The sequence below is a fragment of the Biomphalaria glabrata genome, chromosome 4 (assembly GCF_947242115.1).
Source record: "Biomphalaria glabrata chromosome 4, xgBioGlab47.1, whole genome shotgun sequence".
NCBI classification, from domain to species: domain Eukaryota; kingdom Metazoa; phylum Mollusca; class Gastropoda; family Planorbidae; genus Biomphalaria; species Biomphalaria glabrata.
In genome coordinates, this window is record NC_074714.1 from 50,384,279 (window position 1) to 50,407,876 (window position 23,598).

The window sequence follows — 23,598 nt, forward strand, 5'->3', positions numbered from 1 at the left end:
TCCCTTGTCATTCTTCGTTACCTGCTGGCCTCGCTCGACAGCTCACATTGTCTCTCACGTGTAAATAAATACATCTGTAGGGAAGGGGTCAGGGGTCAATGGGTGTTAACTCTGACCTGTGGTACTTAGCGCCTTTTAAGTGCGCTAAATGGATACGAAGTGCTCATGTGTGGTGAAAGTTTGAAATAAAAGAATAACTCAAGAGGGGGGAAAGTAGTCGGAGGGCCGACTTCATTAATAATCACGGACAGAACATTTATTAAATGGACCCCATTCACCAATCGTAAACAAACAACATTTCGCCACGTATCACGTGACAGCCTTTATGGATTACGTATTTTGTATCGAAGAGATAGAGAACCACGCGGCTAAATGTTGGTTGGTTCGCGATCGGTGAATGAGGTCCATTACTACCCGTATGCTCTTATAGCATGCCTATGCGCTCTGTTGCAAGCTCGAGGACCTCTTGTGCCGGGGGGGGGGGGGAGTTATATCAAGGGGATGTTCGCGCTTCTCAACACACACAGCTTAGCGCAGTCAAATATTGAATTTAAGACATTCATGTATCGGGGGGTTCGAACTCTTAACGCTCTCAGTTAAGTGACTCATCCGTTTGTGCCACACACACACACCCCTTGTCCCGAGATTGGATGTTCAGGGCTGTTAACATTTGTAGAACCGCTTGTGTCCATTTATAAAAAAAATTAAAAGCATAATTGTACACTCCAAAGAGTCCTGTTGGCTTCAGTTAGTTACTCGTACAATAGCTTGGTCATTGTATTAAATGCATGAGTTATAGTGGTCCCGAGATTCACCTAACCCAGAACACACTTGTTCCATATAAATGTATATAATGTCATAGTCTATATGCTTCCCCTATCTCTCCCGCCCCTTTCTTTTACATCCTTTTTCCCCCTACATCAACTAAAACGGCTTCCAACATTTTATTTTATTTTTAAATTAGCTGAAACGTTTGCAAGGGGGGGGGGGGCACACGCAGTCTATATATATTTCTATGTGATGTACATTGAAAATTGGGGGGGGGGCAATGATGTACCTTGCCCCGAGCGCACGTTTTGCCCACTAGGCCTCTACAACAGACTGACAGTGAACATCCAAGTGAACAAAGCTTATAGTAACTCACTCTGTCAGTGTTTTGTGTCCTCCCACTTCCCGTTCTCGGATCAAGTACATAATTATTCATAGTTGTAAAGTGTAAATGCTTTACAAGTTTCGGATGTTCCTTCAGAGTTGAAGATAGTTTACTTCCTAGTCCAAACTTTCCGCAGGGCGACGGGGGATGGGAGCGGGCAGGGTTTGAACCCTGACAACACATGAATCAGTAAAAAAAAAAAACAGTTATCTTATATAATACAGACGTTACTTCAAAAAAGAATATGATTACGCCCTACGCGTCATGCAACAACGCGTTAAAAAACTAAAGGTAATTAATTAATTTTAAAGAAAAGGGTAGATAAGTATTGCAATATTGAACATTGCTTTCCCTTTTTTTTTTAAAGTTTACTATTAGTCTATTAGTTTTATATTCCTGACCCTCTTGTGGGGGCAATGTCAAATATCTTTACTCTTTTATATAGTGTTTGATTCCATCTACTCTCCACCTCCCCCCCCCCAAAAAAAAATCCTTCCCCGACATTGCGGTATAAGCCTTTGTGAAAGTTCTGTGTTTGATGCTGACAGTCCACGACTACCCACTAGATCTCTATATATGGCTTCCAAAAGTCGATGGAATTCAAGACTGATAACGAGATGCCCGAAACAGGCACGGAGGGCAATAATTATTTCCGCGCTACGAGGGGCGAGGGTGAGATGGTAGTGCCACAGAGAGAGGGAGAGAGAGAGAGGCGTTAAGGCGGATTAATTGGTTAATTTGGTCAAATGAAGACATCTCCAACTCGTGTAACTTGCGGACGAGCCCCCAGAAGTGCTCGTTTGTGGAACGCTTTAACACCCCGCAGGCGTAGATTTTGGCTGAGTTACGGAAACTTGGAGCACTCGTTAGAGCTCAAATTAAAAACTATGAAAACGTATCCGATTTAGAGAGTCTATTTCGAGTATATTTATTGTTAGTTCATGGCTTCAATATAGAACTCTAGATGAATTTACTGTGGTACACGGCCGTGTACTTGTTGAAGCAATAAAGAGATTTTTTCCCCCTCCACTAAATATTTATGATATAATGTAAAGCAGCTGATAGAATAAAAGACAGTATTCTCACTGTATTTGCCTAAATATAAATGATAGGAACAGACGGAAAAAAATATCTTTACATATCTAGTGTGAATGTGTTTCACTGTGACTGAGACATAATAATGTGGTGAAGGACTTACTTCCCCTCCACTAAACATTGTTGGGAGTGAGTCACGGAGTCCTTCTTGTACTCTCTTGTCTTTTTGTGTTGTTTAATTTTAAATCTATTCTTAATAACGTTTATTATCCGTGATTATGACAACCACCGCATGGTCAACCGATACAATTTTTAAGATTTAATAGTACTAGACTAGATACATTACAATTCAGCTCATTTACTAGTGCATCGCATTCGATGCTTCATCGGAAAAACCCGATGCAGCTGGTGCGCAACAACTCCAGATATTGGTGCGAAAGTCTACACGTCGCTATAAACTTCTTAGTATAACTTAAGACTAATGAACGTGAAATATTTCCCTGTAGTATTCTGGATCCACCCCCCCTCGCTTTTTTTATCCTCCCTTACACTTACACGCTTTTGCTGCGGATCTTGTTTCACTTTTTTCTATGTCTGTTACTTCTCTCTTAAATGTTATCACTCTTTGTCTTTCTCTCCCCCCCCCTCTCCTACGACCAAAAAAATATATATTTTTTAAATATAACTCTAAGTGAACGCTGAAAAGAGAAGAACAAATAAAAAGGGAGGGAATGGAGTATTTTCGGGCAATCTTTTTACTGTTTAGCTTGGAGTTAGCTGTTTAGCCTAGTGGCAGTTTTTCTGGTTGGTTTCTCTGGCATTGCTACCCTCGATCGTTGTTTAACGTGAAGTTACGTCTTGTGTTATGTAGGTCACTGTGTCCACTATATACTCTTATAAAACTGTGAACATTCTGTCATGTTGGACTGAAACAATAAAACTGTCGCCTACTTACAATGGTCAGGTTTCATTGTGTGGACTTTGTGCTGGTCACTCGGCAGTGCCTGGTTTCGGGTGGATATGATAAACATGAGTAGTGGAGAGTGCGTTTAGCAGACTGTTCGATGAACTGACCGTCAGTCATCAGCTAAACTTAGGTTAGTCAGTTTCCTCGCCATACTCCAACTCTGACGCCCTGCCAGACTGGAGCCCCAGGCCCGGCCCCTGCTGCTATGCGTGCCAGGAACCGGTACTCCCTGTTTGCCTGCACGAGGCCCCAGGAGACATGGTTCACGGAGACCCCTCACATCAACGGTAAGTACATTTGTACTCGTAGCAGCCACATGCACCCTCAGTATACCACACATCCACGCACCAAAATATATGTTAGAGGTTGATGTTGCTGTTGTTTGGTGTGGATCATTACATTTCAGAAATCGAGATATTAGTTAAAACACAGTTCCTTCTTCTTGTTGTCGTTGTATTTTTTAAATACATATTCACACACGCACAAACAGTTAATACTGATGTTTTTACTACATAACTAAGACTATAAAAAGTTAGTCATCAGGTTCAAATCCATAACATTGCAAAGCATACAAACTACGTTAGTTGTCCTAGACAATGAATTTAGTTCAATAGATCGGTCAACAATGATTGATGTATTACTCGCTTCAATCTTATCTTATAATCTATAGTATCTTTTATAGAAAAAACAACAACATTTGTTCCTGTTGTTTTAAAAATCATTTCTTTTTCACGTTTGAACCTGTAAATGTATAACTCAGTATAAATGTAATCATCTTGTCTTGTCTCAGTTTACAACGTCATCTGTTGTCTCAGTTTTCAACACATTCTGTCGTTTTTATAGGTTTGAAATACTGCAAACATTGTGATCAATACACATGCACACACACACAAAAATCCACAGAAAACTCTTGACGCTGTTGCTGAATGACTTTGGTCGCCGACTCTGCAGAAATGCTTTAAATGGGTTTCTATAATTTGTTATCGGCACGCTCTTACCGTTGGATCTGTACATTTTGGCAATTAAGTCAATAGGATGCACATTAAAAAAAAAAATGAAAAACCAACGTTATAGGTAGACTGTATGTTGTTGTTTAGCTCATACACAAGTTTCAGAAATTACTTTTTTTTTTTATGTCAGTAACGTGGCATGTCTACACCAGTGGTCTAGTCTGAGTATTTGTCCTGGTTTAAATCTCAACCCTGTCAATATTTCTTCTTCCAAGATTAGACATTGATTTGGCTTTTTAGTCTTAGATAGGCCGCTACAGAATTAGGTCTTGTTGGAGCATTGGCTTTTTTTTTTAAAGTCCTAGGCCATACGCAATAAAGTCTTGTTGAAGCATCGTCTCGTTGAAGTAGGCACGACATGGCCTAAATTGTGCCGATGTGCCTAAAATCAAAATCAAATCTTGTTGAAGCACCGTCTTGAAACTCAACTGTAAATAAAGATGTTAAGGCATCCACAACACTACAGTCAGAAACAACGATGAAGGCTGGCTGAATTGCTGACCAGTTGTCCTCCGTTGTTTATTTCACTTGCTCTCGCTCCCTGTCTCGGACTTTGTTGGCTGGGAATGTCAGATCTTAGCACCACGTGCGTTCGTTTTTTTTTTTGGTCCCGTGACTCTCAAGTACATGTACAGTTGTATCTATGTAGAACGTCTGCTTTTTCAGCTTCCTGATCTGACAACAATTGTCAACGAGCCTATACGAGAGGGCTATTGCTTTCAATTGTTTGTTTCCTACTTTCAGTACTTAGCAACGTTTAACACTTTTCAAATTGGTTATTTACATTAATTTTAATGATACACTTCAAGTGGCGTAGCCAAGATGGGGGAGGAGGGGGAGAATTTGAAAATCCCCCGAGCCCCCACTTGAGGGGGAGCCACCAAATTAGTGTGGGGAGGGGGGGTTTACATTAAATATTACACAAAATGCAGTGGCCCTCAAGTCAAGCCCTCGGGCACCCAATTGATGAAAATTTCTGAGCTACTCCCCTGTACACTTCTGGACAAGCGGATGATATGACCAAACCAACATGAAAGTCAGCCTAGCAATCTATTGTCAATTGACATGGAGAGAATAAGTCATAGAAAGGAACGTTCTCGTTTAAAATGGTAGGTAGGGTGTTGGCAGTACTTTAAACGGCCACCTGTTTGTGTTGGTAAACACAGGATTCATTCAAGCTTATGGTCAACAAGTACAGCGATAGAAAGGGGTAGAAAAGGTTTGGCTGTGCTTTAAACGGCCACCTGTTCGTTTTTTTTTTTGGTAAAGACAGTATTCAAGCTTATGGTCAACAAGTCCAGTGGTTGACTTCTGTAACATCCCATTTTATCAACACAATCAACAATTGAGTTCCGAAGGAGACAGCTGAAGATCTCTTACAAAAGCCGCGGGATATACATTTGAGACCCCAAAAGAATAGCTATTGTTGTCGACAAGCGTAGATGGCGAAAAAGATATCCTTAATACATCGACCACCGCTAGAATATGGTTTTGTCTGTGTAGATCACAGCTAGGACTGTCACACGAAATACTGCTATCCTCCTCTGTCTTCCGACTCAACATAAAGCTTTTTATCATCACAATAAATTGGTTGCTAAACTAGCCATTTTCTAAACACAGCATGTCGTAAAATAGTTTGACTTCTTCGTTCTCAGCATGTCATAAAATAGTTTGACTTCTTCGTTCTCAGTGTGTCGTAAAATAGTTTAACTTCTTCGTTCTCAGCGTGTCGTAAAATAGTTTGACTTCTTCGTTCTCAGCGTGTCGTAAAATAGTATGACTTCTTCGTTCTCAGCATGTCGTAAAATAGTTTAACTTCTTCATTCTCAGCGTGTCGTAAAATAGTTTAACTTCTTCGTTCTCAGCGTGTTGTAAAATAGTTTAACTTCTTCGTACTCAGGGTGTCGTAAAATAGTTTAACTTCTTCGTACTCAGGGTGTCGTAAAATAGTTTGACTTCTTCGTTCTCAGCGTGTCGTAAAATAGTTTAACTTCTTCGTTCTCAGCATGTCGTAAAATAGTTTAACTTCTTCATTCTCAGCATGTCGTAAAATAGTTTAACTTATTCGTTCTCAGCGTGTCGTAAAATAGTTTAACTTCTTCGTTCTCAGCGTGTCGTAAAATAGTTTAACTTCTTCGTTCTCAGCGTGACGTAAAATAGTTTAACTTCTTCGTTCTCAGCATGACGTAAAATAGTTTAACTTCTTCGTTCTTAGTGTGTGGTAAAATAGTTTAACTTCTTCATTCTCAGCATGTTGTAAAATAGTTTAACGATTAAAATTTAAATTCATTTTAAATGCTGTCATAAAACACTAAAACATTTTGTTGCTAACTTTTTCTGAGGTCTTGATTGGTGATGGCTTTACTAGGCGGGGGCTGGTTCGCAGTGAGCATTTTGCGGGTCGATATTAGCTCTCTGCTGTCAGATGTCGTCGTCACCACGAGGGTGTTAATTCTCTGGAGTATAATTGACCAAAACACAAGTTAGAAGCAATATGTTACACTACTTCTAGACCTCATTGATATTTCTTCATTCTGCTTATCAAAATGTTTCTTGTGCTATGTTTTGATAATCGTGGAACACATTTTTCATTTTAGATTTAAGTTTTAGCTTGCTTTGTTTTGTTTGGTTTTTTTAACCGCCAGGGCACGTTCGTTAATAAACGCCCTAATTCTCTCCCCTGGAAGTATTCGCGATGTGTTTGACACTTGTTGCTCTATAGATAGTCAGCCAAGGGCAGTTAATCGAAGAACGTTGAGACTGTGTCATGTCCGATTGTTAATAAACATGTTATCGAGAGTAGACTCCTCATTGATACGTGTGTCCTATGTACTGTGCCTGCTTGTTTGCTTTGTGTGCCCAGAGCCCTGAGACTGTGTACCTTGTTCTGTTATCACAGCATTGTACTGTTCACCTCCAGTAAGGACGTGTTCGTGAACATGGTCTAACCCTCGTGGTCACAGGGGATGCAGGCTTGCAGGTTGCTATCACACGCGCGTGACGAATGCATTGAATTGTTTATTAGTCAATCTCTTGCGTCTGCCACTACATTGTTGTTGCTGATAATCAACACTGTTGATACGTATATAATGCGTAGCAGTGTAATAATTACGGCTACTTAAATATGTCAGATATGGTAAAATGTCATTATGGTGTTGAAAATGTGCATATTTGGAGTGGAGGCAAATCCATAAATAGCAAAATTTCTGATGTATTTTAATTAAACTTTTAGGCCTAACATTCTATTCTCATAGATGCAGTGGCGTAATAATTAGAACTACTTAAATATGTCATATATGGTAAAATTTCATGGTGTTAAAAATTTGCATATTTGGAGGCAAACCCATAAATAGCAAGATTTTTGATGTAGATCTATACCTTTTAGGCCTAATCATTTTGTTCGCTTCTCAGCACTGTTGAATCAAAATAATAAATTCTTTCTCTTGTAGCACAAAGTGATATCTATATGATTTAGTTGGCAACAGTTATCTTTCAATGAGGCGTCCTTGACATTGTTTTCTTATTTCAAAATCTCTCCCAATCTTTTTTTTTTTATTTTAAGCTTTCTTAACGTTCCATTATATCGCCACCGCAATTGTTCATATCTCTTTCACTTTTTTCTCTCTCTCTTACTGTATTTATCGCTTATAGTACGTAAACGGGGATCATACAATTCATAAACAAAGTGCAGATTACTGCGAGTAAATGTAAGTGAGATAATCGCCAAAATTGCGCTTGCCTGGTTGTTTCCCTTGTGCATTATTAATTGATGCCTTCTCTTTGAAGGCATCATGGAAGGGGGAGATAATATAGTTGCCAATAACATAAGTTTCAATATCCTCGTAAATGTCCCGGGCATTCCTTCCTGCTGCTATAAATGTTCATGTGATTTGCTCATTCTGTAATAAATGCCCCTTTGGCCTGAATTCACTCTGCTGTAAATGCCCCTGACATTGATCCATGCTGCTATAAATGTGAAATGCCATTCGTGCCTGCCGGTACACACAGCTAAAAATACGTGGGGAAGGAGCTCCAAAGGTAAGCTGTTCTCTAGTCACTGTATTATGTCCCTCCGGCCTTTGTCGCCCCCCCCCCCCCGCACATCGAGACTTTGACGTCCCAGAAGATATTGGGTCCGAGCTAAGTCCCAGAGTGGCTTGTGGAAACATTCCACGTGACGTGTTCGTTAACCTCAATAACCGGATTAGCCGCGCGAGATTTATTCTCTAATTCCCGGTGACACGCGCTAGGGGGTGGGGGGGTGGGGGGAACCCCCGTTTCATTGATCGCGTGACGTCACGCCCGCTGCCTCGTCCGTGAACTCAGCGCTGTGCTTGAGGCGCGGGGCTGGAGTGGGAGGAGCGGACTCGTGCGTGCATGCGCGTGTGTGTGTGTGAGCGAAAGAGTGGACGTGGCTACTAAAGTTGTGGGTGCATGGCAAAGTTAGCACGTGAGAGGCAGCCAGGCTACTGGTTATGACCACCGCTGACCATTAGTGGCCTTCGTGGCCAGGGCTTACTCACCTTTTAATTGCGCTGAGCCTGGTAGCCAGAAGTTCTGTATTTAGAACGCATTGAAAAAGCGGATAATTCAGATGTTTGTGTGGTGACGACACAGCGTAATTGTCACATTCTAAATGGCCATCTGGTCGTTTGGTATACGCTCTGGTCTCGTGATGGACCCCTGGTAACTTGATATTCTAGTTTTGGAACGCATTGAAAAGCAGATGTTTCAGATGTTTGTGTGATGACCGTTTCTACCGACTTGTATCATAGCCTAAATGGATGCTACAGAAGGACCCTGGGTATCACATTTATAGACCGCGTCATATAATATACGAAGAGATAAGAGACTGGGTTACTACTGCAATATCAGGCCCGTCTTCCTATCTCTGTCTGCCTCTTTATCTTTTTCCTGGTACTGTTCCCTGTAGGAAGGTCTTTGCAAGCCCCTGAAGAGCTTGTATTATGGCCATAGTTTTAGTCTGTTTTTTTATTTTGTTTTTTATTACAATAGTTAGCAGGTCATTGTGGGGTCCAAACGCTGTAGTAAACCCCCCCTCCCCCCATTGTGTTTGTGATGCGGTCTTTAAATGTGATACCTAGGATCATCTTCTGATTACTTATCACAATTTACAGATTACTTAAACACCTTCGTCTAATTAGCTGTACGCATTGATGGGTTGATTAGTTTATTCCGATTCCGCAATCGCTTTATTCTGTCTCTTTGAGTTCACCCAGAAAGAGCATCGTTACGTCAGAGGTTATTCGTGGCATTCCCGCACACCGCGTAACAGATTTAAATGGCGCTAAGTTCATTGATGTGAAGTCTCAGGGTTGAATATAAACCTGCACGTGCGCTGAAACAGTTCAAGGACAAGTCTGCTCACACTCAGAACGCGCTTTGAGACAGTTGCTCATCCCCCGTCCTCTCTTATTCTCTCTCTCCCTCCCCCTCTCTCTCATAACACTAAACACTCAAAAGTTTCCCACGGTCTTAACTTATTTTGATTTTGTTCGCTACTCCTTTGCAACAAATGGGGGGAGGGGGTGCTCACGCCTTGACGCGCCTACGCCTCCTACTCCCAAGTACCATGTCGATGTGTCCATCTGTTTATGTACTCAGAAAGATACAGGTTCATCTCCCCTTCAAGCCCCTGTCATCGCGACCATCTCACACAGCTACCGTAGAAATGCGGTCTGTCCATTTGTCTTGGCGGGCGCGCACGGGATGAAGTTTGGGGTGTGTGTGTGTGTGTGTCTATTTTACTCTTTCGCCCCCCCCCTCCCCCCTCGTTCTCGCCTTGTTGTTAATCTCCACCTCACATCTTTACTTTCAAGATAGCGTTAAATCTCGCCCCTCCCTTCCCGCCGCACACACACACACACTATCTCACCCCCCCCTATTTTTGCGCTTTTTTTTTCCTACTGCTTTGCATTCATTCTCCTTCTTTCTTGACCTTATCAGTCCCCCCCCCCACCCCCCACCCCCCGTCCCTGAATACACCTAACTTATAAACTAGTTAATATGTCAGACCTGAACACGAAAGACTGAAGTCTAGATATTAACATGTTTAGACCTAATAGACTTAGAGCATAGAACTAGATCTACATCCCAGCGTCCCTATTTCACACACACACACACACACATTCTCACACAATAACAACATCTATTGTATGTGAACCATTATACCTGCGATGAATCGTGAAATTTAATGGTCTATTATTTACCGCCTTCTCTATACATCCTCGCCATTTGTTTCTTTCACTTCCAACTTAAAAAGGTCTCCTCAAAGAAAAGATTTTGAGGGGGGGGGGGGGGGTTAACGGAGATTATTTTTTTGTTTTTTTTTCTCCCTCTCTGCGCCCCCCCCAACCCCCTCCAACTCGCTCGTTGACGCTGCCCGTGTACACTGTCTAGCGATGTGCTCGCGAGGGCTATTTTTGTTCGGTCGCTTCCCCTTTCCTGCCTCACGGTGGTAGTAAATAGGGGCTTTCCTCCGAGCGCAGGACAGATGTGTTCACTGCCACCTCGTGTCATTTCCACGCACAGGATGTGCTAAGATTGAGGAATATCGTGTGTGTGTGCTTCGTCGTTGTGTTGGCGTGTGATTATTAGTTGTGACAAGTGACTGTGTTGTTATTATTTAGTTCAGTGATTGAGTTGCATTTATTTATTTTTTTTTACTTTGTGTTCATACAAGGGTTAGTTGAAAAACGCGATTGTTTTCATTTTCACAATAGCGTAGTAATATCTATTTATAGAATGTATGTACAGTTGTGATACGTCTGTTAATTTATAGATCTAATTATAATTATATCCTGTGTGGAATGACGAAAACTAACGGATCTTCTTAATATAAAAATGTAAATTTTAGAAGATATAATCCAATAAATTATGTAATAATTATGGGATTGGAAGTTTTGCATGTTATTTGTATATCTTTTACAGATCTAGATCATAAATTATTATGATAGATGTAGACAGAAATCTATATTATATTCTAAATCTGTAAAATGTATAGATTCTACAAATTCTAGAGATGCAGATATTGAATCTATTCTAGGCAGATATCTATAACTTATTAATATCATGATCAATCTAGACTGAAATTTTAAAATGTAGATCTAGATCTTTGTCGATTTAAGTCTTAGATATACTTCTAAATAGATACAGATTTAGGTAGTATGTGATTGTATAGGGATGTTAAGCGGCAACTTTATGTCATCTCTAAGGTTGAAGTCTGCTCTTGTATTTCTATAAATAGGCAGACTAACAGTGTTTTTGAAATATTTAGAGTTTTAGACACATTCGTTTTAAGACAGACCAGTTTATTAATAAATGTTCTATCTTATACCATCTCATTCTTGGACGAACACTTAGTGTTTACTATAAAGACTTGGCTACAATTTATCGACATGCAACTATTAGATTAGATCTTGGTCTCGACCTGTTTGTAAGTCTGATTCATTGGTCTATACACCGTTGGTCGGGTATGAGTAATACATAAACACGCTTCGAATAGAGACTTAGAATTGGTTCATGCTAGCCGATTGGTTTTTGTTTGTCGCTCACAATATCTGGGATAGGCCTCCGTGTGACATTTAACTTGTTCAACTTCCCGAGCTAGTTGAGTTGGGGAAAAGGGAGGGGGGGGGCAATGTTTACATTTTGGTTAATGGTGTTTATGTGTTTGGGGGGGGGGGGCAGGTTGTTGCACACACATAAACATATATTCAGTAAACTGTCGGGGAAGTTTAGATCTACTTCTCCCCATAGACAGCACGAGAACTGTTTTACATATACATATATTTTACATATACATATATTCCCATATACTACGTAAGAAACATCTTCAATCTACTTATTATTCTCATAGCCTACATGGGAAAGGTCTTCAATCTACTTATTATTCGTTGGTTAGAATTAGTTCTACATCTAGGAAATAAATCTAGAATTTAAATACAGTCATACAATTTACAGTCACACATACATATGTATATACGCTCGTCTGTATAACAAAAGACAGTTTAGATTGGTATTGCACTGTATTGTGGGTGTGGTAGTTCATGCCTCTTCTCGTCTAGGTAGCCCCAAATACTGTTGTCATGGAGACGCACAAAGAATGGTGGCTACATTTCCCTCTTTGTACTCGTGTCCCTCATGTGGCGAGAGTTGAGCCAAGTTGGTTGTGGAGACAAGTGACACTACGGGGGATCAGTCATTTGTCATTAAAACCCCTTTGTGTGTGTGTGTGTGTACGCTGGCATATCGCACAAGTAGAATTAGTATGTTCTATACCACAAAAAAAAAAAAAAAAACTACCCGACTATATACTATTTGTGTGCCAATAGACAGGTCAGAAAGTGGTCAATCTTTCAATAAACAAAATTAGATTCTAATAATATGAGACTAAAATACCTTTATAAAGTAATGTCTATTTGAACAAAAAGTGTTTTGGTGCTTAAAACTGTTGAGTAGGAAAACGGTGACGATGATGCCAATCTAACCATTTTTGTGTGCTCAGTTCTTTAATATCTAAAGTTCGATTATTTTGAAAGTTCATCTGGGCGGCCCCCTTAGTAAAGTAAGTAAAGTTTCCCTTTCAGACCTTGTGGTCTATAGGGCAGATGATGTAAAGGTCATCTGATTCTGTGGCCTACGGTTAACGAGGGTGTCATGTGGCCAGCACAACGACCAACCGCTTTTACTTTTCCCCAACTAATGTCAGGTACTCATTAGAGCTGGGTGGACTCAGAGGCGCCCAAAGATCCCGAAATTAAAAATCCCAGTCTTCACCAGCATTCGAACCGGTCTCCGGTTCGGAATCCAAGCGCTTTACCGCTCAGCCACCGCGCCTGGTATATTGTTATATATATATATATATATATATATATATATATATACTGTGCTTTTTTGTAAAAACAAATAGGTGCGGTACTCAGTGATTAGGTGCCGGTACTCAGTAGTTGATTGTCTAACTTTTAACTACTGAAAATTAATAATGTAAGTTAAAATACAAGAAAAGCAATACTTTTTTTCAAAAGGTGCCGGTACGCCGTACGGTGCGCACCGTCACAAAAAAAAAGCCCTATATATATATATATATATATATATGTTGTTTTTTTTAAGAGTTTGTCCCCGAACAGAAGTTATTCTATCAGGTAGTCATTTCCATTTGTTGAGGGGGGGGGGGGGCTTGAGTGTCTTGCCTCACCTGCTGTCAGTAAGTCTAGTCTACACACCTTTACTCCACACCTTTGAAGGGATGACCTCATCTCCCCTCCTAGCCCCACCGTGTGGATTTCACGTTTGAGTTTTTTGATCTTTCCCGTAGACTATTTTTAGAGAGATATCAATCACACTCCCCCCCACACACGCACGCACACCTCCTTGTTAACAATTCATCTCGTCTCATCGGTCTTTTTTTTTAACCGCTTTTTTCCCCTTATATATTACATTATTTTATAGAGATAATAAAGATCTAGATCTGGACCTATTTTTTCCGACTCGTATAAAACCATAAAGCGTACACCTGAAGGTTCCTACGGAACTGAAAACATATCGCTTATATAGACAAATACTCTCTGCATCTTAGTCTTTGTGCTTACAAAGTAGACAAATATCCTGTGTATCCTGGCGCTTATAAATGAGGAAAGTATCCTGTATCAGATTAAACCAAATATCTAATGTAATTTATTAGAACATTTCGTACTTTAGGAAACCAGAATCCATACCAACGGCAGTGGCAAACCGACCTTTGTGCCGTCTGCTAGCTCTCTTGACACCGTCATCCTCTGACGTCATTAGCTTTTGCGAAAATATTCACACCGTGCTGCACCGTTTAAATGAAGAAGAGATGTTCTTCAAAGGGGGGCAACTTTGGCGTGATTCTACTGCAATAGGAATTGATATCACGTTGGAAGCAAATGGTGTGTTTGCGTGTGGGCCACTATTCAATGGATGCGTGCTGAAACGTTTTGAGAATGCTTAGATGTTAACACATGTCACAGAGATATGGGCACAATAATTGAAAGTGGCCTTTCTCTAGGGTAACCGTGTATGGGCGCCTGTTTGATTGACCAGATGTTGCAGACTTGAATTGCAGGCCGACGATCTACGTGCCCTTAACAATTCTTTGAAAATGAAACTCTCGAGATGAAAATGGGGGGGGGGGGCGATCTTGTATAATATTTTTAGTAACCAACGGTAGCACACCTGTGTAGGATGGCAATCTGTTCGCAGTCCAGGTAATTACCTATAATAACAGGCACTTTAAGCATATAAAGCGGTGGGCGTAGATTTGAATGAAAAAAAAAATGGGGGGGGGGGGGTCAGTGGTGGTTGTCGGTCAAAAGTTCAGGCGGTACTGGGTGAGTCATTCAATTATACCGCACTCGCCCCCCTCCCCATCCCGGCACTAGACTGAGGGTCAGAAGTTTATGTTTGCTATTATTTTAAACTGTTTGCTGACCCACTGTCAGTGTTGATGACATGTCTGGATTCCCTTGCTGATAACATGGCACTGCTTCTCTTCTGGACTTGTTAGTATCTTCGACACGACATGGCCTAAATTGTGCCGATGTGCCTCAAATCAAAATCAATCATCTTCGAATTTTTTTTACACTTCATCCCCACCCCCTCTCCGGGCATAGGCAGACTTCTTTAACTCATTTACTACTGCATCTATACTCTACGTCGCTCACTCCACAGTGTAGATACTTCAGCTGACATAGCAGTCAAAGGGTTAATACATTGATTACTACCTTTTAATAGTTGTTAATTGGTCAATGCGGGAAACCAGGGCGTTAATGAAACGTTGCTTATATTGATATTAGCTCAAACACAGGTTATTTTATTTTGTAGGAAATTTAAATATAAGAAACGTAGCTTCCTTCAGACAGATACGATTGAAGTAGCATATTAGATCTATCTACAACAAAGTAGGATTGGAACCCGGGTCTTTCCGTTGCGCCCTTTGATCTCAATAAAACTTGTCAGTAACGAATGTTGTTCAATATGGCCCTGCTGGAATGCAGGACTATATTATATTGCACAAAATGATACAAAAGCTCATAGCGTGTGTGTGTGTGTTCGCCTACGTGGTCCCAGTGTAATATGACGTAACTGAATTATATGTCTGATCACGTGATTGTCCTGCTCGTCTGGCGGTGTGACTCCCAGGTGATATAATAAATGTCGCCACATGGAGTAGCGGCTGGCTTGCAGGTAACCCCTCCTACGTGACTTGGGCAAGCCATGGCTACTTGTTCGACGTTCAAGTTACCGGACTGTACGTGACTCTGTGCTGTCTTGGTTCATTGCTGGTCGAAGTTGAAGTTTTCGTATAGTCACAGCACGGGCGGCTTTGGCAGTCTGACGTCATCTTTGGGAAATAGCGCCGTAGTAACAAATGTGATTGTCTCTTGTTATGTCATTCTTGCAGGCGTCTCATTTTTTAGTTACATGTTTTCGACATAGAACCGTGAGAAATAAATTATTACTAAATATACTAAAACCCCCCCCCCCCGGCCATAATGAAGTTTGAATGGTTGAATGATGGGTCAAAAGTTTGTAAGTCATAATGAACCTTGTACACATATATACTGGCTCTGTTTAGATATGCAAAATATGTATCCGATTCTTTTCCTATTTCAGTTGATATTCAAAATATTTATCCCTTTATGTTCTGTCTGTAAGTTCAAATTACTAGGGCATTGAAACATTTAAAAAAACAAACTTGTTGATCCAGGTTCCACCCCAGGCTATGAAACATGTCTAGTTAAGTTCACATTTTTTGTACCTACATTTTAAATAAAACGTCTGACGTCACTGTCTGTCTTCACACACACACTGTAGGTATTTATTTTCCACTTGTTCCAAATGTGGTTTCTGACGTGTACTATTGAAATTTTTACTTCTTTGTTTTCACGATGTCATTCAATAGTCATTGTGTTTCCGAACGACATAAGTCGCAGAAAAAAATCGAATGGACACGGTGCCGTATACAAATGTTGGACAGTTTCACTGTCAACTATAAACAATGTCAAGGACGCTAGGTTGAGCTGCAATGTTGCCAACTAAACAAAAGCTACAACCGGAAGAATTTGTGCCGTGCTAAAATGTGCACACAAATTATGATCTAACATATAAAAAAAAACAGCTAGCTTATCAACATTCTCTTTATTCTGTACACCGGATACACCAAATAAGCTTGCAAGTTATGGATTCGCCGCCATGTCTGAAAATCTCCACTACTGTAAGCTTGCGATGCATTTCAAACTGTGTTTCACAGCCTAGGGGCCAAGTACATTTCCGACAACCGAGCCACAAGCAAGAATCGTGCCCAGTGGAATCTAACCTCTGCGGGTTCGTTATGCATTGTGGGCTAAACTTCGAGAAAACATCCCGTCACGGACCGTTGGTCAGGCTTCACTGATTTAAAACATAGTAAAGTTATAGATTAACAGAGATCACTCATTACAAATGTAGTTAAAACAATCGAGATTTTCGTCCAAGTTAGTTTAAGTCGATGTGCTCTTTAGTTATTTAGTGTGAACCATGAATATATTTTAGTAATTTTATTTGTCTGGCGTGGGTTTAAATCTTAGGTGAATCAAAACGTTACAGTGGAGGTTTTGATCTCGGGTAAGGTGACTTTCTAGCACCAAGTGTTTCCTCTCTTCGCCAGCAGGGGCCACCCGTCCTCCTCTCTTGTTCTCTTTCCGATTTATCTCTGAATGTTTTATAAATAGAACTGATCTCACTTGCTAGTTTGGGTGAAAACAAACATAGATGTAGCCGTGGAGTGTTTACTTACCTGTCTCACCTAGACGAGACGCTCCAGTAACCCATAACTGACTTTTTGACTTATTTTAATTGACCAGGTTTAAGACCAGGGTACTTGATATTTGTTGTAGATTTTACTGGCAACATAAGAATGATACCTGTACTAGATCCTGCTATACTGTGCATGGGGAGTGAGGGTATCGGACTGCCGAGATTGTTTGTTTGTAAAACGTTTTATATGTTTCGGATGTTCCTTCAGAGTTGAAGATAATTACTTCCTAGTCCAAACCTCCCGCAGCACGACGGGGATGGGAGTTTGAACCCTCGACCATCGATAAATCTGAATGACAATCCAGCGCGCAAACCGCACAACCAGGCAGTCATCCACGGATGCCTCAGCTTTGTTGTTTAGCGCTTTGTGGAATTCTAAAGAATAGCGTATGGCTTTTCAGGTGTCACTGATGCTGGACTATCTATGAGTTCTTTGGAACACACAAGGAACTTCCTCTAGATACGCATGGACTTAGCTCACGAGATATTTTCTCACTTGCCAGAAAGCGCTTAAGTTGCACAGTATTCTAGTCCGTTCAGTTTATGGGAAATGTGAGCCTCTAGACCTTGTTACATGATCATAGAGTTTTAGTATTGTGTGTGTGTTTGTTTATACAGTAGTTAGCAGGACTTCACGGGGTCCAGTCGTTTATATGCTAATTAAAATTCTGCTGATTTTTATTTTTTGGAAAGCTATATTATGCCGTGCCAAAAATCCAATACAGAGCTTTATAGTATTTTGTCTGTTCGTCAAATATATGTGTGTGTGTGTGTGTGTGTCGAAAGCGAAAGGAGTCGCTTATCGTGGCTGGGAGTAGTGGATTAATGTTACAGGCCTTAAAATAATAAATTTATCTTACAACATTTGTCCTATCAGATAAAAATCTGGGGGTGGCTAGGGTGTTGAGTCTGGGTATTTGTCGTCACCTTTGGCCTGTTTAATTTGTGTTCTCCCCCCCCCCCAACCACCTGGCTAATCTTCCAGCCGCCCTAGACTGTTGCGGGGAGATAAGATTGGACGGAGGGTTGTGTAGGCGTACAGGCTCAGGTCTTGGACATCTACTGGGCCGGTTTCAAGGAAGAATTTTTTTTAAAATGTCGACTAGTAAACTCGCTGTCAGTCTGTCCCGTCTTGTGATATGTCTCCTTTCTTCTGCTGCAATCTTTTCTCTGATATAGGGGGCGTGATTCTGTTTGCGGTGTAAGACAATTCCGTTATTTCTTTTCTCGTTGTCTTTTTATATTTCTGTTTTGTTTTGTTTTTTTTTAATTTACATTCAAGAGAATGTTTATTTGTGTTTTGATTAACATACAAGTAGAGTGACCTATATTTCAAGATCAGAGTGACCTTAACGTCCGACCAAAACAATAACACTGAAACGAGTTCTGGTCATTATCTACCTTAGGAAAATGATAAGTCAACTGGGTTATCACCTTGTTGCTTCGGTATTATCTGGACAGTACGATGGTCAAGTCCGAGTAACTTAATAAGGATTGCAAACAGAAGATTGCGGCAGGGGTGGGTTGTTGTAAAGTAGAAAATTACGTCACTCGACCACATCCTCAATGTTTGATAAGATTTTGGTTTGACTTCCTACTTTCTACTAAGTGTAGGTAAATCTAGTTCTCAGCTCAAGTCAGACAGGTTCATATTGGATTTTAAGATTTGCTATTAATTCAGACCGTGGTTGACATAGAGTTCCTTTATTAGTGATAGTTTTGGGATATTTCTCTTACTTCAGGAAGACGGGAACAGTGTTTTCTACTTGTGCTCTTTTTGTTAAATCTAGGTTGTTTTTTTTAGCTCTATGAAATCTATGTGCTTGTAAGACTATATTCTTCTGGTTAGATCTATGTTTTTTTATCACTATGAAATCTATGTATTTGTCAGACAACGCTCTTCCTCGTTCTTTGATTCTTTCACCTGGCCAATTGTTTTCACTTTGAGAAAGCGATTCTTTGAGCCGGACATTTGGGCGTAATTCGATCCCCTTCTCCTCGTTATTTTATCAACATCAGAATTAACTCTTTTTATATTGGGTTTCAAGGATTTCAGGTTTGAGTTCTTTGTTCCTCCTTGCGCCCCCACCCTCTCTTTTTTTCATCACAGTTCAACAACAACATCTGCATTTTGCACACACACAAAATAAGACCCCCCCCCCTCCAATCACTCTTTTATTTTATTTTGTAGATATACTGGCAGCCCGCAGAGATAGAAAGTGAACGTTTAGACCTAGACGTTAAGAACTTGGTGCGCCTTATCGGGGGCCCGCGCCACGGCCTCGGGGTCGAGATAGGAACCATCGTTATCTTCCAACCCTTCCGACACTAACATTAGCGAGAGAGACTTTTGAGTTTTTGTACGCTCGGAAGTCTTAAAATCCAGGAGACTAAACTTCCTGTTCATACTCCACCCCGGCCTGCTCAGCGCGGAAACTGCTCTGGTTTGATCTATTAATTATTTTATTTTGTAATAGAATTTGTAAGATTCCATTTCATGGGTAGTAAAAGAAAAGATCAAAGGGTTATGTATAAAATATTAATCTACCCGTACTACTAATAATGAGGCTTGTCTACGAGTCTCTGATTTGTGTGTGTGTCAGTTCAAGTCAAAGGTGTACTCGACAGACTTCACTTCTGCTGTGTTGATACTATCAACCAAACTAGTGGAGATTTAATCTAAACAATGTCAAGGACGCTAAAATTGAACTTCCAAAATGGCGGTGAAAAAAAAATGTCGAACTACGTAACATAAAACAAAAACATAAGCCTATTTACATTTCCTTTTAGTTTGTACACATGATACACCAAAAAAGCTGGCTATATCTAGTGACTTGGCAGAATTTAGGTCATTGGTTAATATGCATGACGCGTAGGACGTAATCATCTTTTTTGAAGTAACGTCTGTATTATATAAGAAGAAGAAGAAAAAATGATGCACAAATTAAATCAAGTTGAACATGCCTACTATATAACGTTCTGTTTGGTGCGATATGGGCTTTAATTTGGCTCATTGTATGATCGAGTATGCACAGACCTATGTTTGAGCGTGCGCTTGATTTGCAATGGCGTTTAGCATAAAATGTTATCAATAGACCGCTCCATCGTTTTGGTCTAGATCAGTGGTTCCCAAACTTTTTTGTCTCGTAGACCCCTTGGAACTCTTTGTAGACCCCTGGGGGGTCTATATAGACCACTTTGGGAATCACTGGTCTAGATCAAGAGTGCGTTGATGGCATTGTGGAAACGAGATAGTCGGCGGCAGAGCAACGAGTGACGTAAGAATACCCGGTAACGAACGAGCCCCCCAGCTATGAGTTACGTACTACGAACCTTCGACCTAATGCCCTCACCTTATGTTGTGTCCTGGCTGCCTGTACAGAGATAACAGTTACACACACACACACACATTTCTTATCCTATCCTCCTGCTTGGGGTAGGTTTCTAATACATTCATATCTGGACCTCTGATACAGGGGCTGGGGGGATGGTTGTTGGGGGGGGGGGAACCTCAGAGGGTTGGGGGGTGAAGGGTAAATACAGTTTTAGCGGCTGTTTCAGTTGTTTCCCCCCAGACACATAGCAGCACCCCTAGCAGACGGATGGTGGGTAGTTTAGACGTATGTGGGCAGAGCTTCTTTTATCCTTTCGTTTGTTATTGTTTAGTATCTCTTCAAACTCGATAAAGTGCCCCACCTCCCTCACGTTTTATGGCCAACGACTCGATGATGTCACATTAAAACTTTGAATAATAATAATAAAAAAAAACTTGTTTCGCTACTAAAGATCTGGACCTAGAATTTACTTGTGTGTGTTATGAAACATGTCCTAGAATTTACTCATGTATGTGTATTGAAATATCTCCCAGAATTTATTTGTGTGTGTAATGATATGTCCTAGAATCGACTTGGGTCTGTAATGAAATATGTCCTGGGATTGACTGGTGTGTGTAATGAAATATGTCTTAGAATTGACTTGTATGTAATGAAGTATGTCCTAGGATTGACTGTTGTGTGTAATGAAATATGTCCTAGGACTGACTGGTGTCTGTAATGAAATATGTCTTAGAATTGACTGGTGTCTGTAATGAAATATGTCCTAGGATTGACTGATGTCTGTAATGAAATATGTCCTAGAATTGACTGGTGTATGTAATGAAATATGTCCAAAAGGTGTGGCGTTGAAGAAAACTAGGACTTTCGTTTCTAGTCTATTTTTTTTATAGGCCTTCGTGCTATAATGGGCGGGATTAGTTCAGATTTAGATTTTGCTTTGCTACTTTTGCATTTTGTGCTATCCCAGTCACATGCTCATTTTGGCTTGACATGTCACGCCATTTCCGACAGCCTCTCGCCAGAAACCTCGTTAGAAGATGTTCACGTCGTCCTGAGGACTCCTCTCTCCAGATGAGTGTGTGTGCAGTTGGTATTTGCATGAAGACGACACACACACACACACACACACCACCCCTAAGAGAAGCACTGTCCCACTTTATACAAGTACCTAAAGCCAGCAAAGATCTCTGAAAACATTTCAATTTTGGTGACATAATGTTTATCCAGTGGGTAGATGTCTGTCGCCAGTGTCTTTCCGTCTTAAACGAAACCATAGACATGATTACACTGTCTCTCTCTGTCTCGATGCTTCTCAAACAGACGCATATTGCTTCGTGTCTGCTAGCTCTGGGTAAATGAATCCTTGTAGATGACGGGTCAATAGCTTGAGAACCTGAGTTTGAATCTACCGGTACTAGGCATGAGCATTCAGTATATGTTCTGTTCTCGATGTAGCTCTCACTTCCAAGGTGCAGACTTCTATAGTGTCTACACTGTTTCATCAAACCAGTTTCAAATTCTTGACTACTTAGCTTGTTTTCAAAAATGTAAAGCTCTTCGGCTTTCACCTCGTCTTGTGAATGGAATAAATGCGTTTATAAAGTTGCCTTCACTTACTTAATCAATGAAACTATTTTGTACTCATTAACAGAACAAAATTATCTCCACCTACTGTAGGCCTGTCTTGTCTACAGTTTCACTGGAAAAAAGTCACACGTCTTAACTTTAACATCTATAATCATGTATTAAGAACTTTCCCGTTCATTAAGTAACATTTTCAAAGAATTCTATCAATCATTAAACAACTCTATCAATCATTAAACAACTCTATCAATCATTAAACAACTCTATCAATCATTAAACAACTCTATCAATCATTAAACAACTCTATCAATCATTAAACAACTCTATCAATCATTAAACAACTCTATCAATCATTAAACAACTCTATCAATCATTAAACAACTCTATCAATCATTAAACAACTCTATCAATCATTAAACAACTCTATCAATCATTAAACAACTCTTATCAGTCATTAAAAGACAACACGTATTGTTTCAAGAACTCATCCAGGCACCACTGACCTTGTCTCTCGTTATTTCATTGCGCGTCACCTTGAGACCCTGACCAGCCAATGTACGGCGCTAATTACTGTCTAGAGGTGACGCCGACGCAGAGGTCTTAATGGAAATAGGTCTAAATTATTCCAATTCATGCGGCTTCACGCTTCAAGTTTGAGATAGGACGCACGAAGTTATGAACTGGTCTTAGTTCTGATATATAGTCCAGTGATGCAAGCGTTTTCATTCCGAGGGTAGGCTGTTACCCTTGTGTTATTACGTCTATTAGGACTGGGGCGTTACTCAATACGGTATCAACTTGTATTTAAGAGCAACCAGTGTCAACAAAACCATAAAACTTAGAGCCCTTGTATTTGTGTATGTTGTATTTTTTTTTTTGTTTCCTGTGCTTAGTTCATCTAAAACCGAGCACTAGGCCGATCTGCATAAGCACTCAGTCCAACTTGATGTGTTCTAGCTTGGGTGAGCCTTTGTACATGACAGCAGAAACTAATGGCTTCCTTCCTGTCTGAGGCTTTAGAGAACTGGATACAAGGCGAAGTGACCTTACCACTCTAGGCCGTGCAGTTTACTGTAATAGTGTTTATCATGTGTATAGACAACATTCAGATATAGTTTCGTATAGTCTGAATAGCGTTTTCTGTCAAGGATGCCGCGAATGTTGACAGGTTAAACTAGTTGACTTATGAAAAAACATAATATGATTATTTTCTCTATTACTTTGACTCTTTTGTCTTATTGTTTATGTAAGATAACTGGCCTTTTTTCACGTGATCATCTCCTAGCTTTATTCGACGGGGGGGGGGGTCTTAATTTTAATTTATATCCCACAGGAGACCAAACACTCTTGCGTCACACCTGTACTTTAAATAGAATCACTTTGTTATAATCTCGGCATCTTGTTAGGGAAAAAAAATCTTCATGTATATCTTTAGGACAGCGTTTCTCAAAGCATTAGGGGGGTACCCTTTTGTGGCTACACTGGAGCTAGTTAGGAGTATGCGGCATGAAATGGCGGATATAATATATTGATGAATTAAAAAATAATGATTTGATTTTGATGTACATTAGAAAAATTATTTAAAGACTGGGAAAAGGTGTACGATGAATAAGATAATTTTAAGATGGTTTTTATTTAATGAAAGTCTTACAGTAATCCTTATTGAGAAACAAA

General features: G+C 40.3%; 1 protein-coding gene across 8 annotated transcripts in view; it reads left to right on the top strand.

Annotated features, from left to right (window-relative positions):
• Positions 1-23,598, top strand: part of LOC106068426 (SLIT-ROBO Rho GTPase-activating protein 1-like) — a 163,903-nt gene that overhangs the window by 114,341 nt on the left and 25,964 nt on the right. For 2 of the 8 annotated variants that reach the window (XM_056027735.1, XM_056027736.1), the window contains exon 2: positions 3,060-3,442. The exons of 4 other annotated variants lie outside the window; for them this stretch is intronic. In XM_056027735.1, coding sequence (XP_055883710.1) covers positions 3,361-3,442 — 82 coding nt within the window. In that variant the 5' untranslated portion in view covers positions 3,060-3,360. Of the gene's footprint in view, positions 1-3,059; positions 3,443-10,674; positions 10,870-23,598 lie in introns of those variants that run through there. 2 more of the 8 variants (XM_013227774.2, XM_056027730.1) reach the window with 1 other exon arrangement.